General features: G+C 37.2%; 2 protein-coding genes and 1 long non-coding RNA gene across 3 annotated transcripts; 2 read left to right on the top strand and 1 right to left on the bottom strand.

Moving 5' to 3' along the window:
- Positions 1 to 177: 177 nt before the first annotated feature.
- Positions 178 to 1,726, bottom strand: LOC108025678 (follicle cell protein 3C-1). The gene is made up of 3 exons (XM_017096215.3): positions 1,682 to 1,726; positions 966 to 1,576; positions 178 to 402 (listed from the first exon to the last, which is right to left on the bottom strand). The coding sequence occupies exons 1-3, from the start codon at positions 1,683 to 1,685 to the stop codon at positions 217 to 219; spliced, it is 801 nt and encodes a 266-aa protein (XP_016951704.3). The 5' UTR covers positions 1,686 to 1,726; the 3' UTR covers positions 178 to 216.
- A 969-nt stretch (positions 1,727 to 2,695) lies between these two features.
- LOC127012507 (uncharacterized) lies at positions 2,696 to 3,456 on the top strand. Its single transcript, XR_007766003.1, has 3 exons — positions 2,696 to 2,790; positions 3,105 to 3,276; positions 3,334 to 3,456. It is a non-coding gene; the product is annotated as an uncharacterized LOC127012507 (long non-coding RNA).
- Positions 3,457 to 4,602: 1,146 nt separating this feature from the next.
- On the top strand, positions 4,603 to 6,618 carry LOC108025604 (thioredoxin domain-containing protein 17). The gene is made up of 2 exons (XM_017096139.3): positions 4,603 to 5,056; positions 6,327 to 6,618. The coding sequence occupies exons 1-2, from the start codon at positions 4,912 to 4,914 to the stop codon at positions 6,581 to 6,583; spliced, it is 402 nt and encodes a 133-aa protein (XP_016951628.1). The 5' UTR covers positions 4,603 to 4,911; the 3' UTR covers positions 6,584 to 6,618.
- The last annotated feature ends 9,330 nt before the right edge of the window (positions 6,619 to 15,948 follow it).

Raw genomic sequence — 15,948 nt, 5'->3', positions numbered from 1 at the left:
ATTTCCCAATTTACCTTCTAACTTTTAATAACAATAATTTATTATCTCTCCCTAGAATTAACCCATTGAAGGACACCCATAGAAAAAAGGGATTTTTTTTAAATAAAAGTAACATGTTGACTTAAATAACTAGTAGTGCAACCATTTCCCAGCCGCTTTTTTTAAAAATTATAATGTTTTTTTTTCATATCAATCATTTATTGAAAACCCACAGCATTAACCTATCAAAGGACACCGGTAGGGCACTCCAGCGCGACAGCAGTACTCCCTGCCCGCCTGCAGGTTGGTGTTAACCCACTGGTTGTGACAGTTCTTGATGAACAAATAGGCGCGCTCCTTGTGGCAGTCGTGACCCAAGGCGGAGCAAACGATATTTGCGGAGTTGGGCAGATGCTGGACGATCTGGAAGTGATAGGTAGGTTTAGGGAGTGTTTACTGTATAAGAAAAAATGTATACCAGCATTCGTGATACGAAAATCGCTTAGGAACTGCTATAATGCATTTTTCGGTGTCACAAAGCTTATAATTTTTTAGGAGTAAATATATGTTTCGGAGTAAATTTTAGGAACTCTTCTTTGGTTGATTTTAAATAGCCTAATTGACTCCCTAACGTTTTTTGACACAAAGAATTTATATTTTTTTTAGGAGTAAATATGTGTGTTCGGAGTGAATTTAAGATGCTCTTCTTTGGTTGATTTTAAATCGCCTAATTGACTTTCCAACGTTTTTTGACACAAAGAATTGGGACTAGAGACTGTTTAAAATATCGAAAGATTTTTCGGAGTAGATAAATGTTTCGGAAAATATTTGAAGAACCTGTTTTTGGTTGATTTTTAAGCTCTACTTGATTATTAAACGTTTTCAAGAATTTAAAATTAAGTTATAAGACAAATTAATTAAATAATTCTACATTAATTAAAATTTTTTCAACCTTTTTTCGGAGTTGTTTACTGAACAGTACTCACCGCCTCCAGACACTTAGTCTGGCACTGCTTGCTACCGATGGCATTGCAGGGGAACACGCGATCCAGTTCCTGGTGGATCAGCGGTTTCGTGGGCAGTCCATTGAGGATCTGCGAGGAGAGGAAGACGCCACAAGTGCAGGGAACCGGCTGATTGTCCTGCTGGAAAGGCACCGCCGAGGATCCTGGAATCGGCGGCGAGGGAATTGTGCTGACCAGACTGCCGCTCGTAGTGGTTGTGATCGGCGGTGTGGTGGATGATTCTCCGGCTCTCGTGGATTCCTCCACGGACCCCGGGTAGGCCACCTCCAAGACACCCGATTCTGTGGTGGTCATACCACTGCTACCATTACTCATCAGTTCCGAAGGGGTTTCCAACTCGCTTTTGGGCGTGGTTATGATCACGAACTCCACGGCGGTGGGCATGTTCTCCTGAGTGGTTGTGTTGGTGCTGCTCATGGTGGTGGTTTCCGGTTTAATGGCCTTACTTTTCACACGCTTATCCTTGATGGCATTTCCGTTTCCGTAGAGCGGCTTCTTGTAGACTATTTTCGAGGCCTCCAAATGGATGGCCAGCAGAAGCGTGAAAAGCAGCAGGGAATACTTAAAGGTAGCTTAAATATACAGGTAATATTATGAAAAATATTAAAAAATATGTTTATTAAGTTTGTTTTTTTTTCACTTTTTGAAAAACAAAATTGTAAAACCCCAGATCTTACCCATCTTGTTATCTCCAACACACTGAATACTTTCGCTTTTTGCACCATCCATTTTATAGGCCACTTTTCACTTGACTTGCACTTTTTCAAGATCTCATTTTTTACGCTCAAACTCTAAAGCGACCCCCAACGAAGTTCAAGTTGTGAGAACCGGCAAATTGTGTCAGGGTAAGTTCTGATTAGGCAGAATTTTCACCCCACCATTGCAATTCATTCACTTGGAGACAAAAGAGAACTACAAGAAAAACAGACTACTTCCGAAATGAAAAAATATTATTGGAAGTTTTAGGCTTTTGTTTTTGGTTTTTAAAACTCACATTTTATTGTTGGGGGATTAACCAAAACTTTTTAGGATTCCGATTTTGGCAAAAATTACTTTAAGAAAAATTTATTTTTTGAGATATTATTTCATTTTTTGAAAGGGGGTACATAGTATTTTTTTTATTTCGATTTTAACGAAAAATTCACTTTTGTTTTAGTGACTTTTCCATGGTAGTTAAGCCAAATCAAGAATATATACGGAGAAGGAACTGGTCTTCAGAATGCAGAGCATCGATAACCTCTCCAGGACTGTACCTTATTTGAGTTCAATTGAATATTTGTATTTCACCACTAAGGTATATTTAACATGGAACATTCAACATGAAACATACAACTAACAGAGTAAGAAATGTTAAATGATTGATCTTGTAAAAATAACATTAAATTATGCAATTAAGTAATATTTATATGCAAAATTAAACTATTTATATTTATTATGTAACATGCAACATTCAACATAAAACATTCAACTAACAACTTAAGACATGTTAAGTGCCTGATGTTGTAAAAAAACCTTAAATAAGCAATTATTGAGAAATATTAAAATTTTACAATGGCCACGTCATCGAAAATATTAATTACAAATTAATTTCTTCTGTGGGTGCTTATAATTCCCAACTAGTTCTAGCTCGAAAATGCATGACCTGTGGGCTATGGGCACTCCAAAAGTCAGTTGACCGGAAGTTCCGACGAGTGTTTGTGTGTGTGTTAGTGCTCTTGGACAGACCAATGGACAATATGGAGGTGGCACTGGACTCCAGGATGCAGTGCATCGTGATCCTGACCAGGTAGGAACCTTATTTAGGTGTTAGTTGAATATTTAAAGTCGCCACAATATATAAATCAACGTGTAACATTCAACATGTAACAATCAACATGTAACAATCAACATGTAACAATCAACATGTAACATACAACATTCAACATGTAACATTCAACATGTAACATTCAACATAAAACATTCAACATACAACATACAAGATATGTTTTATGTTGTATAAATAACCTTGAACACGTGATTGTTATGCAAATTTATAAAGTTTACAGTTGGCCACGTCATTGCTAATGCTAATAACAAATTGATTTCTTCTTCTACTTCTAGATAAAAATGTATGCTATGGTCACTCGAAAAACCAGTTGACCGGAAGTTCCAGCGAGTGTTTGTGAGTGTGTTGGTGCTTTTGGACAGATCACAGGATATGTATGGATAGATATGGAGGATGTATATACGGAGATCATCGTTCAAGACTTCAGAGCATCGAAAACTTATTCAGGTAAGTACCCTAGTGAATTAAATATTTTTAGTTACCCCTTAAGTTTAGTGTCTCTAGTGGAACGGTGAAATGTAAATTGGCTAATTTCTTTTTATGTACTGTTGGCAATGTTTTCCGATATCCTTATGTGCATATATTTCTGTAAACTGATGCAAACACACCACCATTCAAAAATTTTATAGAAATTCACCAGGAGGATCTTGACCTTCTCTTTCGTTTACTAATTTTTTGTTATATCGTTTTATAAGGATGATATAATAACAATTTAATTTAGTAAAATAAAGAAATGTTTTATCTTCTAATCATGTTGTTTTTTGCGTACTTATCGGACAATTAAAAGCATTGTTTAATCCTCTCTTAATTGATTATGCAATGCATATATGTACACAAGTATATATTGTAGATCATCTTCCCTTGCGAGCCAATAAAAACAAACTAATCTGTCAGCATTCACAACAATTTTCTTTATATTTTAAATAGTATATAAGTTATATATAATACATTTAGCTTAGGATGTGTATTGGTAACATAATTTAATATTTAGTATTGGTAAGTTATATGTTATAGTTGTATTAAGAACTGAGGATTTGGAAAAGTGGGAACCAGAGCGTGAAATTTTCGGCTTGCCGAAATAAGCTTTCCTCCTTGTGAAACATTTAAAAATGCCATTTCCAAAAAAGGGGTACAATTTTTTGTTAGGGCAAAAAATTTGAAATGTAAGCAATTTTCAGAGTTTTTCGAAAAATACAATATCCAGATTTTTGTCAAAAATACGATTTTTCTTCCGGTTTTTCAGTCGTAGTTTAGCCAAATAAGGCGCACAGCTAAAAACTGTTTTGAGCAGCTGGCGACCTCTGCTATCGATCCCCATCACTTTGGAGAAAATTTAATTTTTGAAAAATTTTTTCATTTTTTGCAAGGGGGTGCATCAGAATTTTTTGAAATTCAGAGTTTGTCGAAAAATGGTAATTTTTTAGTGGTTTTTTATCCAAATCAAGGCGTACAGCAAAAAGACTTGCTGTTTTGAGCAGCTGGCGACCTCTGCTATCGATCCCCATCACTTTGGGGAAAATTAAATCTTTGAAAAAAATTTTCATTTTTTGCAAGGGGGTGCATCAGAATTTTTTGGGATTCAGTGATTGCAAGGAGACGTTTAAATGGGGAACTCACCTTGTTTTCAGAGCGCTGTGTAGTAGGTTAAACCACTAGCGGTGTAATCTGGTATTTTTTCGAGGTAATATAGGGCATGGTATTTTCTGGATTAGCGGAGACACCCACCTGATAGTTCAGCGTGACCGCTTGCGGAGTTTCCTTTGGTATTTTTGAAACAACCGGATGCCGCCACTGCCGGAGATAGCCGCAAACAAAGAGAACAACAAAAAACATAAAAAGACTGAAAACAGCGATTTTGTGCGCCCCAATTGCCCGATATACCCGCCGGTGGCCGATAAGCGGCGGCTAAGCAACGCACAAGAGCCGGCGATAAGATCCAGATAAGATTGGAATCGCAATCGGAGATTGGAATCGCAGTGGCCACGAATCGCCATCTCCCGGAGCTCCACTCACGCGCACACCGGCCACTCCGCCGCCCGAGACTCCGGAAGTAGGACCTAGACCCAGGGACACAGCATCGAAATGCCCGAATACGTGCCGGCACGCGGCTTCAAGGAGATGGAGAACCTCCTCAAGCTCTACGACAGCAAGCGCTGCCCCATCTACATCTACTTCTACGGCGAGAAGGACAAGCAGGGCCGCAGCTGGTGCCCGGACTGCGTGGCGGGTACGTGCCGAATTGCCCAGCAGTGGTAGTCTATAGGTGACGAATGCCCCTTAGGGTGACGGTCTTTAGGTGACGAACTCTCCTGCACTGCCAGCTCATTTATGTAGAGAGTATTATTGTTAATTGGTGGCGAACTCCCATGCAGTGATAGTTTATATAAGTGACGAAGGTCCCTTAGGGTTACAGTCGAAATGTGACGGACTTCCCCGCTCTTCCAGCTCATTTATGTAGGTGCCGAACTCACCTTAGGGTCCAGAGCATGGGTTACTTTACATAAATTATTGTTAATGGGTGACGAACTCGCCTGCAGTGATAGTTTATATAAGTGACGAAGGTCCCTTAGGGTTACAGACGAAAGGTAACGAACTCCCCTGCACTTTCAGCTCATTTATGTAGAGAGTATTATTGTTAATTGGTGACGAACTCCCCTGCAGTGATAGTTTATATAAGTGACGAAGGTCCCTTAGGGTTACAGTCGAACGAACTTTCAGCTCATTTATGTAGATGCCGAATTTTTATATGCATTTTTTGTTAAAAACTAGGTTACGAACTCCCCTGCAGTGACGAATTCCCCTGTAATTCAACTTGTATAGGTTACTTATTCCCCTGCAGTGTAGTTTCCATAGGTGACCATTTCCTTAGAAGGTTATTTTATAAATGTATAATTGTGACCCATTCCTAGCTTCTTTTAGTGACAAATTCCCCTACATCTTATGTGATACAAATTTTTGTTAATAAGTAGGTGACATATTGGTGACGAAGTCCCCTGCACTGCTAGTTCCTATGGGAGACGAGTTCCCACTAGACTGTACATAATTTTTGTATACATTTTTGTTAGGTGACGAATTCCATTGAGTATGTAATATAATAATGTATAATTTTATGTAAAGATTTCTTTAAAATAACAGCATGTTTTAAAATGTGTTTCTTAAACATGGGATGATGTGGATTCCCAAAGGTACCAGACCAAAGAAATTAAATGTATATTTTTAAAACTCCTTTTTCTTAAGACGGCTAGGTGACGAACTCCTCTGCAAAGCTACTTTATATAGGTAACGAGTGTTCAGAGTATAGTTTATCCTATGTATATTTTTTTTTTAAATGTTGTTATTTACCCAAAAGAACATGGACTTTCCTGCCGTGTTATTGGAGTATTTTTGTTTAAATCTATAACTTGCATAGACCCAATTATCCAGGTGACGAGTACTTCTTATAGCTATTAAAATGTTCTAAAATACTAAAAAACCCAATATGTAATCCCGCCTTCCAGCCGAGGACACGATAATGACCGCCTTCCGCTCCAACGCCCCGGCGGACAGCATCATCCTGGTGGTGGACGTGGGCAACCGGGAGTTCTGGATGGCCAAGGACAACCCGTTCCGCAGTCCGCCCTACTCGGTGGACGGCATTCCGGCGCTGCTGCACTGGAAGGGGCCCGAGCGCCTGGACGGCGATCAGCTGCTGAAGAAGAACCTGCTGGAGCTCTTCTTCGAGGAGACGGACACGACGAAAAAGAGCACCGTGTAGCACACTCAATAAAATGCGATTTGAGCCGAAACTCAGCCACTCTGTTTCTCCCCCCAGAGAGAGAGAGGACGAGCGCTCGCTCGGAGAAAAGCACGAGTGAAATGCGGGGCACTGGTGGGGGCACGTGGGGGCACGTGGGGCTGGGCATGGGGACACCAGAGTGAGTCGAGTGAGCCGAGTGAGTCGAGTGAGCCGGAGCCCGCAGCGCATCGCTCGGCGTTTTCTCGTTTATTTGCACGCATGTCGTCGACCAGGACGAGTCGTTTGGCAGCACGCGGCTGAAGCTAGGGGAAACGGAAGCGCAGCAGTAACGGTACTAGCGGCACACGCGTCTAACGGTAAACACGCGCGCCCACGCGCCATCTCGCTCGCACGCGCCAATGCCGCGGTTTTGGTTTTATTCTTTTTTTGCCAGTGTACTAACAAGAAATAAAATACAAACAAAAACCTGTAACCGCGCCTAAAAAATAGGTAAAAATACAAGTTAAAACTAACTGAAAATATGCCAAAATGTATATAACACACGACCGCACAAATAATTATCAATATAACTTAAAAACGAATTAGGTAAATCAAAAAACGTAAAATTTTGGTTTACAACGGCCCTAAAAAAGGTTAAATATCTAAAGAGTTTTCTGGGTTTTTTACTTCAGTTTTTCGATGTTGAAAAGGCAAAAAAAAATATCCAAAATAAACTTATTAAATAAGTTAAAAAAATGTATAAAAAATAACAGAATTTAAAAATTTACAAACTTAGTAAATGTATAAAAAAATTAGGCCAAAAGTAAAAGAAGTGAATTTTGTAGGCCTTTAAAACTTAAAAAATAGCTTTATAAGCCCTGTTGCTTTTCCCCATTTCAAAACAGAATTACTGATCAAATATAGAAATAAAGGAAATATAATGCAAATATATTTTAGATTTGCACAATGAAAAAATTAAAGAAAATAAATCAAATTTTTAACTTCTTAACTAAAAAACCCTGTTGCTTCGGCTGCCTCATTTTTTTGTGACAAGACTGCTACTTCTTGGCCGATTTGTTTGGCAAATTCTATGTTAAATCATTGATAAATAAATGAATAAATAAAAACGAAGCAACCAAAGACAGAGAGAGACGGCAAAGGCGGGATAGAAAGAGAGGCGGCACGGCCACTTGGCGTAATGGTGCTAATAAAAAAGCCAAGATGACAACAAAATTATTTGAACAACTCGCAGCGAATGGGTAAATGGAAAAGTAAAAAAACAAATAAATTAAATTAAATTGGCAGCGATCGAACGGGGAGAAAACGAAAAGAACATATATTTAGTGAAGGTTGGTATACTATTTTATGGTATTAGTTCTTTGAGGCTCAACTAAATTTTGTTCGCGAGCGTTTAATGTTTTATTTTATTTTTATTTTTATATAATAAATAAATAGTTCTTTTGGAATTCCAAAAATTAATTTTTTTTTAATACCAGAAATTTGTTTAAAAGATGAAGCCTAAAAATATGCATTTACTTGTTGCTAATTGGTTTTGAAAAGTATATCTAGCAAGTAAAAATTTTGCTTTCATTTTAATGGATTTTACAAAAAGATCATTATATAGTTTATAGTATATTGTTTTTGTTGAATTGTAGCAATTTTTTTTTTATAAGTTTTAATTTCTTAAAATATATTTTAAATATAATAAAGCAAAAAAATTTTTCTATTATCTAAAAAAATCAAATCCCACATATTTCACAATATTTTTTAATATCTAAAGGATACGAAAATGACTCTTCCCAGATCCCAAAAATAAACTTCCCACATATTGCCTAATATTTTTTAATATCTAAAGGATACAAAAATGACTCTTCCCGGATCCTGAAAATAAAGTTCCCACATATTTCAGAATATTTTTTAATATCTAAAGGATACGAAAATGACTCTTCCCAGATCCCGAAAATAAAGTTCCCACATATTGACTAATAGTTTTTAATATCTAAAGGATACAAAAATGACTCTTCCCGGATCCTGAAAATAAAGTTCCCACATATTTCAGAATATTTTTTAATATCTAAAGGATACGAAAATGACTCTTCCCAGATCCCAAAAATAAAGTTCCCACATATTGCACAATATTTTTTAATATCTAAAGGATACGAAAATGACTCTTCCCGGATCCTGAAAATAAAGTTCCCACATATTTCAGAATATTTTTTAATATCTAAAGGATACGAAAATGACTCTTCCCAGATCCCGAAAATAAAGTTCCCACATATTGACTAATAGTTTTTAATATCTAAAGGATACAAAAATGACTCTTCCCAGATCCTGAAAATAAAGTTCCCACATATTTCACAAGCTTGTTTGCAACCATGCCGCTAATTCCTCCATAAAATTCTCGAATAAAATATATTTCCCCACGGCCTGACCCTGGCATATTTGCTGTGGCGAAAAATCTAATTTAATGAGCAGTCAAAAAGCATTGAAAGCTCATAATGCGCGAAATCAAATTCAGATTTTATGTCTTATTTCTGTGCGGATTTCGTTGTTCTGTCAATTAAAGCCAGAAAATTCTTAATGAGGCACGTAACAAGCCAGACAGCTGAGAGTCCCCTGATCCACCGATCGACCGAATTCAGGCAAATGTCATTAAAGAAGCTCGTAAAAATCCGAAAGCCAAATTGCAAATAAATAAAAATGCATATGTATCTCTGTGGATTGTGTAGATACCTTCCCCCTAAGATCGGTGGATTAAAGATGCGAAAATTCTTTTCCAAGCACTGAGTTTTTCTTTGGGCCCTAAATCTTTTAACGCTGCCATTCCTCGTATTTATTTTGCTTTCGCCTTCCGTATGCACCTGCAGGTATTTCGATTTCTAGTGTCATTGGGTATCATAATTTATTTATAATTCCCGGTGCCGGAGATGAGATTCTGGCGATCTGTATCGCTCACGCCGCTTTGTGGATTTTATTTATTATTACTCTTTAGATTTAATTGACGCATTTAGTCCATAGGAACAGCAACAACGAACGTGTAGCGCATATATCATCGATATGTGGAAATTATATCTACAGCCACGGATACACACGGTGCACATACTTTATATCTGCGGCGCAGAGCTTTGCATATAGGCATATAGCCCCACATGCCTGTATGTATTGAATTCTTATAAGCGAATCGAAATCGAAAATAACAACAACCCAGTGAAATGGACGCAGAAATCAAATCAAATGTCACACTCGCTTGGATCTGATGGGGCTGAAGTGTGTTTGGGGGAAGGTGGGGGTGGATATGGGGGAAATTGGGCTAGAAATTGGGAAATTCAGTTCAAAATCTTGGTTCCAATTGGAAAAATAGTGCTTACAATTTTTTAAAAAATATTACAGTAGGAGAAAATCACTTTTTCTTTGTAAAAATTTTATACCTTTTTTGGGGACCTTTAATTTTATATCAACAAATATGTGTAGACCATTCAAAAATAACTTAAAAATTAAAGACTTTTTTGTCCTCTACCTTTTTTTGGGATCTTTAATTTTTCATTAAACAAGTAAATGTATTTAATAAATTCCAGGCCATAAAGTAAATAAAAATATCTTAAGTTTTATTAAATATAACCATTTATTGCGCATATTTATGGTATTTTTTATTTTTGTATCAAAAAATAAATGTAATTAATGAATTCAAGACCATTAAGTAAATAAATATATGTATCCTATATTTTATTAATAGTAACTTGAATACCTTAATTACTTCTTTTTTCTTAAAAATTAATGATCTTTTTTCGTAAGCCTTTTTAGAGATTTTTTATTTTATTTAATAGATTTCAGACCAAAAAGTAGATCAAAGTACTTATGAATAATGACTTGATTACTGCAGTAAAAAACCAAAAACCTGACCCTTCCATTGGAATGCGAGACGTGGAAATTCCTAGCATATTACCCATATTATTACTTATCAAGGCCCCCTACCCGCCCCCATTTTAGCCGTATAGTGCCCCCGGGCCGGCAGCACTTGCTCCAATTTGGTAATGAGCCATGTGGTCAGCCCCCGGCCATTAACTGACCGATTTCCCCAAAACGATTGCGATAAATTAACGTGTACTACCTAAAACAAAAAACCCTAAAAGGGGGTGGGGGTGGGGGTGGCACTCTTATCAGAATGTGCAGAAGTTCCAACTGATAGGGCGTTGGGGCAAACAAAAACCAAAACGAAAACCGAACGAGGCGAAAGTCAAACAAACAACAGAAATAACAATTTTTTGCCGGCAACGTTGCTAATGACGACACTGAAAAAGGGGGGGCTGTGGCCAGGGGCGCGGGTCGAGAGGGGTCGCCAGGGGTGTCAACTGCCGCGCGCTATTTGAAAATCGTTAACAACGTCAATGGCAACAAAAGTGCAGCACATTTTCCCGGCTGCACGCGGGGGAAAAGTGGTAAAACCACCAAGGCTTTTCCTTTTATTTATTTAATTTTTTTTTTAGAATATCTTGTTATTATTTTTGGTTAATCAAGTTATTTTTATATTTTACCTAGAGAAGTCCTAGGCAAACAAGGGCGAAAATAATTACTTTAATTTATTTATTTATCACTTTATAGCTTTTCAGTTAATACCACTTAATAACAGGGCGATAGCAAGTGCTTTAGAAAGTTGATAAGATATGGTAGGTAATTTATTTCTTTTATATCAATTAAGTCCCTACTAATGAATTGAAAAAAATGTCAATGGAATTTTTTTCGTGTAAAGGGATGCCTCTGGAATATTATTTAATACTTGTTTATTTTATTGATCAGCTCGGCATTTTTATATCATTTTGGTGGATATATTTATACAGCTAATATTTTAATCATTAGGCGCCATTTTGGTTTTTATTTACTCTAGCTAGCTTCCGTTTCCTGCTATTATCTATAATTTCTTTGGGCTCTTGGCACCCCCTGTTAACCCCACACCGCCCCCCAGCCGATTTTTGGTGACGTTCGCTTAACACTTGGCGACCTTTTTCCGATGCGGTTCGAAGGCAACGGCGGTCGAGACTCAGATTCAGTCGGGCTACGCTGCTCGTTCTGCTCGGAACTCGGAATTCGGAATTCGAACTCGATTCCAAGTAGATTCCAAGTCGATTTCGGTGGCGATTCCAATTAGATTTCGTGCCTCTTCAATTGCAATTATAATAAGTAATGCCAATAGCAGGGGCAATAACCATAACAAAAATAATAAAAATAACAATAACGACGGCGACAGCGGCCATAAACGAATTTATTTTGTCACAGCAGTATAAAATCAAATAAGAAAGAAGCTCGTGATCGTGATCGTGATTGAGAGTGTGATTGAGAGTGTGATTGTGCTGTGATCATCATTGAACATCCGCAACGGCAGACGACAGTCAAGTGGTTGCCCTACTTCTGCATGTGACTCTCTCGATTAGATGATCAATTGATTTTGCAGCTAGTTGTGTAGCAAAAATTCCAAAAAATATATTATAGATTTTTCATAGATCTATTTAATATCCTAAAATATTATAAAATAATTTATAGCAGCTAGGAAAGTTTGTTCCAAATTCCAGAACATTTTCCAATATGTATAGATGTATAGATGCAAAAAAGTATCTTGAGGATCTTGCTCTGCATGTATCTTATCTTTCCAGCAGCTGTGATAAAGTTATCTAAACAAGTTTTATAATGTTCTGTAATGATCATTAGATGAGCACTTATCTTCCTAATGGAACTGCTAGGTTAATGATATTTCCCAAGCATCATTAATGATCTTTGAGATTGGGTATCATTCATACTTTCCACCCACTTCACTTGCGTAGCTCCACTCTCTAGGAAATCAATCACTTATGAAGTGTGTTTGCTTAAGTAGTTGGAGCTTTTTGATTGATCGGTGAACTTGGATTGTGTCAATATTTAAGTTTTATTCGTTGACTCTTCAAATTGATTGGGAAAATTTTTGGTCCAGAGATCTCGCACAGCCTTTGATGATGATGTTCTCGCATCGTGATCTTTTACTTCCTGCGATCTGTTGATTTACCAAGAGATCTCCTTTGATCTAAAGACTTTTTTGATATGGTTTGTTTTCTTAATAGATATATTTATTGACCTATTTGTTTATTGATCATAGGCACTACCCAGAATTTAATGGAATTTATTTGTAGTAGTTATACCCTTTATGGGCTTATATAAAAAATGTTTTACTTGAAAAATAGTCTAAATATAAAATAGATAGCTTAAAAATATATAGGTGTAATAGGCGGGGATTTAAAATTCATCATTTATTTAATCTTTAAAGCGATAGAAATGATATAGGGGCGGTTTTAAAGGGTTAATTTGAAATTCGCTTCGTGATCTTTTTGATTTGTTTCAATTCTAATTTAGATTTCTCCGCTTCGTGATTTCCCATTTCCTCCGCTTAATTTTCTCTCACGTTTGATGAGGTTCTGGCTTTCCATTTTTATTTTTCTATTTTTCCATTTTCATTTCCATTTTCAATTTTATTATGACTCTTTTGCGTGCGCGATTAAAATCGCCCGTCCTCCTCCTCCACATTCTATTTTCTACATTTCCATTTTTTCCCAGCTTTTTTCCACTTTTCTTTTTATTTTTTCTATTTCCAATTCAGAGGCTGTTCGCTTTATTCAATTTCACTTGGCTTTCAGTTGATTTTGGCGCGTTGTGCTTGAGCGATCAGCCCGCAAGCGACGCGAAGCGCGATCCCCGATTTTGGTCTGGAAAACGAATAAAAAAGCGAATAAAAAGGCAAAACAAATGCTAAACAGATTACAAAAAAATAGTAGAAAAAAATATACAGAAAATAATAATAGTAAAACTGGGTTCCAGGCAGCCGATAAGCCCACTTATCTGTGCGGTCGTGTGTGATTCTGCATATATACAGGCCATATATGTAATATATACAATCATTATATTTGTTTACAGTCTGCGGTTGATAAAGACGCTGATTGAAAATTACGCGCGTGCTGAAAAATAAATCAGATTTAATAGTAAAAAAGTATAGTAAAAATAACACGTTGAACATAAGGTAAAATTCGAATTTTTTGTTACATTTTTTTTTCGGTTACTGTGCTAATCAGAAATCAAAAATCGAAAATCCAAAATTTCTGCGGCGATAAGCCCACGGCAGCTGATAAACAACCAAGAAGCGGCGGCATCTGGAAGATAATATAGCTCGAGGGTCTGAGGTGAGTCTTTGAGTGTGAAAGTCGAGTGAAAGAGCGGCGGCTGCGCACTTTTCATCGCGGGCTTTTCCCGCACCAAAGGGGGGTCGTGCTGCTGCTGCTGCTGCAAAAATACTGTCAAATGAGCAAAAAGGCGGAAAAGAGACGAAACAACAACAAATGCAGTAGAACAAGAAACCGACGAGGGAAAATGTGGCAGGAAAATAGAAAGCGACAACAACCAAAAGCGCCAGCCCAAACAACAACAAATGTAACGCGGAAAAGGCAGTTTTCCTTGGCCGCAGCAGCAGCAGCATGCGGAAAAATCATCCGCAAGACCGCAGAATAAATATGATTTAATGGAAAACTCACCGCGCAGAGCAATAATCAAGAGCAATATCTGGAAAATCCCTATAAATAGGCTGCCACAATTTGTTAAATCCTGTTTTTTTTTTCGAGTGCCTAAAGTGTGTGTGTGCTCAGATAAATCAACAAAGCCAAAATAAGCCACAAGCTGTGAAGTTACAAATTCTAAAACATTAAGTGCCAAAAGTTACCTATAAAAAAAAGAAAACCAAAACCAAGCAAATAAATTAACAAAGTGTCGAAAAACCAAATATAAATGAATAAAGTGTCGTGAATAAATTTAAATATACACTTAAAACGAGGAAAATCGCTGGCAAACAAAAATAAACAACAAAATATCATAGGCGGCGTTTGGCACAGAGCAGGAAGAAGCAGAGCAGAATCCGAGGAGACAAAAGGTAAGTGACCTTCTCTTGCACCACCCACAACACCCACACTACCCGCCACCCACCACCACCCACTTTCGCCCGCCCCTCCCCCTGGAGAAAAACAACAAACTCCCGAATTCAAAGCAATTAAAAATTCTCAGCTCGTTGCCGTTTGGAGAGCGAGTAAAAAAATATATGAAAATGCCATAAAAAATTGCCTTCTTTCGAGGAGGCGGAAAAATGGGAGGTGGTATTTTGTGTTTTTTTTTTTGTGTGTTTTTTTTTTTGTGGGCGTTGAATTTTCCTGGGCCAAATAAAGGCCAGAGGCTGGCCGCTGTCGGCAAACATTTTCCTGCCTTATTTTTTATTGAATTTTATTGTTCTGCCGCTGGAGAAAAAGGCGCCTGCGTTGGGAAAACTGCGAGAGAGATTTCCCTTGGCCATTACTCAACATTGAGCCGGTCATCGGGAGCCGAGGGAGAATGCTCTCGCGGGAGAGGAATTCAACGCTGCTCTCTTTCTCTGAGTTTTTAACCCGGAGAACTGGCGGAATTTCGCTCACTTATCAGTCACTTTTTAGGAGAACTTACATTATTAAGTGACTCTGATTTTTTGGGAATTGGCATTAATAGGGTTTTATTTATTAAATATATACTATATTATTTCTCTGACACTGACTAAGCAAATAAGTTGTACTAAAACTTGTTATGACACATTTTTCAATAGAATGAATATTTTTTAAAGTGATTTTGTAAGTATGTGGTTAACAAAGTTCTTTTAAGTAATTATTCTCGAATTATTTTCTTGTGCTGAATTAGAAAAATATAAATTTAAACTATATTTTTCGAAATAGTTAAACATTTTTGAGCTATGATATTTTTGTGATATTCAGGATTTTAATTTGCAAATATTTTTGTAAATGGTATAAATTTGAGTAAATGTGTATAAAAAACAAAAAAGAAAATCTTAAAGAAATATAATTAGTTTAATATTATTAATTTATTATAAAAAAATTTAGCATTTTTAGAACAATAATAAACCCATGATTTAAAAATGGTATATAATTTATTAAATGATGATTAATATTTTTGAAATCTATGTTGTTTTTTAATCAATATTTTTTGTACTCTTTTTTAAATTAATAGTTTCGTATTTTTGTTGTGCTTCAGTCACAGTTTTCCACCCGCCACCCTTGAGTTGAGTGATTTTCGAGCACGTTTCAGCTTGAGTTTTCCCCGAAATCTGAGTGACCGAGCCAAGCGGGATTGGGAGACGCTTTTCCGAGCCGTTTTTCCGGGCTTGAGCCGCTTTTGTGCAGACTTTTGGTCGTGGCCTACCACACAGACACACGGACAGGACCGCTTTTTAGACGTTTTCGGCCGCTCTTAGCCGCATTCCTGCCGTATCACGTTTGTGTGTTGTATCTGGCGGATTCGAAAAGTGGGAAAAAGCGGCTCCCACCCACATTTCGCCTCTCCTGGTTACTTAACCATCGGCT

Source organism: Drosophila biarmipes, chromosome X (assembly GCF_025231255.1).
Source record: "Drosophila biarmipes strain raj3 chromosome X, RU_DBia_V1.1, whole genome shotgun sequence".
Taxonomy (NCBI): Eukaryota; Metazoa; Arthropoda; class Insecta; order Diptera; family Drosophilidae; genus Drosophila; species Drosophila biarmipes.
Note: the sequence above shows the minus strand (reverse complement) of the source record. Positions and strands in the feature narration are given on the sequence as shown.

Excerpts from the sequence above, each read along its gene's own strand:
- LOC108025678 (XM_017096215.3), bottom strand. Across the intron at positions 403-965 it reads AGACTAAGTGTCTGGAGGCG|ATCGTCCAGCATCTGCCCAA; the intron begins GTGAGTACTGTT and ends TATCACTTCCAG.
- LOC108025604 (XM_017096139.3), top strand. The coding sequence starts at position 4,912 with ATGCCCGAATACGTGCCGGCACGCGGCTTCAAGGAGATGGAGAACCTC. Across the intron at positions 5,057-6,326 it reads GTGCCCGGACTGCGTGGCGG|CCGAGGACACGATAATGACC; the intron begins GTACGTGCCGAA and ends CCCGCCTTCCAG.